This window comes from Fulmarus glacialis, unplaced genomic scaffold (genome assembly GCF_000690835.1).
Source record: "Fulmarus glacialis isolate BGI_N327 unplaced genomic scaffold, ASM69083v1 scaffold21897, whole genome shotgun sequence".
Taxonomy (NCBI): Eukaryota; Metazoa; Chordata; class Aves; order Procellariiformes; family Procellariidae; genus Fulmarus; species Fulmarus glacialis.
The window spans coordinates 3,563-4,167 of record NW_009222866.1 but is presented as its reverse complement, the minus strand read 5'-3'; the positions used below and the strand labels follow the sequence as shown (position 1 = coordinate 4,167).

The 605-nt window shown below is 58.2% G+C and overlaps 1 protein-coding gene across 1 annotated transcript in view; it reads left to right on the top strand.

Moving 5' to 3' along the window:
- Window positions 1-605, top strand: part of MCOLN1 (mucolipin 1) — a gene marked incomplete at its 5' end in the record, with an annotated part of 5,108 nt that overhangs the window by 1,004 nt on the left and 3,499 nt on the right. Inside the window, 1 exon segment of the mRNA XM_009581618.1 lies at window positions 397-493. Coding sequence (XP_009579913.1) covers window positions 397-493 — 97 coding nt within the window.

Sequence of the window (605 nt, the reverse complement as noted above, 5' to 3'; positions counted from 1 at the left end):
GGCACCGCAACTGTCCTGCAACACCCGCTTTGGGGGTTGTTTTCCCCTCCCCGAAACCCTGTGCTGGCTTTCGGCAGCATTTTGATGGCCCGTGGCCAAGCCCTGCAGTTGTGGGCACGTTATCAGCGTGGGCAGGCCCCATCTTCTTGCCGGTGTAGTTTGTGGAACTGTTTCTTCCAGAAACAAAATTCACCCACGCTGGGGCATGTTGGTAATGGTTTGTTCCTCTCCTGCTGGAGACACCCTTTCCTGGGGCTGTACGCACCCCCAAGGAAGGTGTTTACCCCCTCTCTGTTGGTTGTTCGACTCTGGGGGTCTGGGGGGGGGGAGTCTAAGTGGGCTGAGACACCCTGGACAAGCCCCAGGAGGAGGATTAACGAACATCCCTTCCCTCAGACTCATCAACGTCACCATCCAGTTCAAGCTGAAAGCCATCAACATCCAAACCATCATCAACAACGAGATCCCCGACTGCTACACCTTCACCATCACCGTGAGTGCGTTGGCACCGCTCCCCGCTTTGGGGTGATCCAGCCGGGCTGCGTGAGGGTGACAGTGGCCCTTGTGGCAACGTAGGGACCGAGTACCGGCAGCGTCCCGGCAAC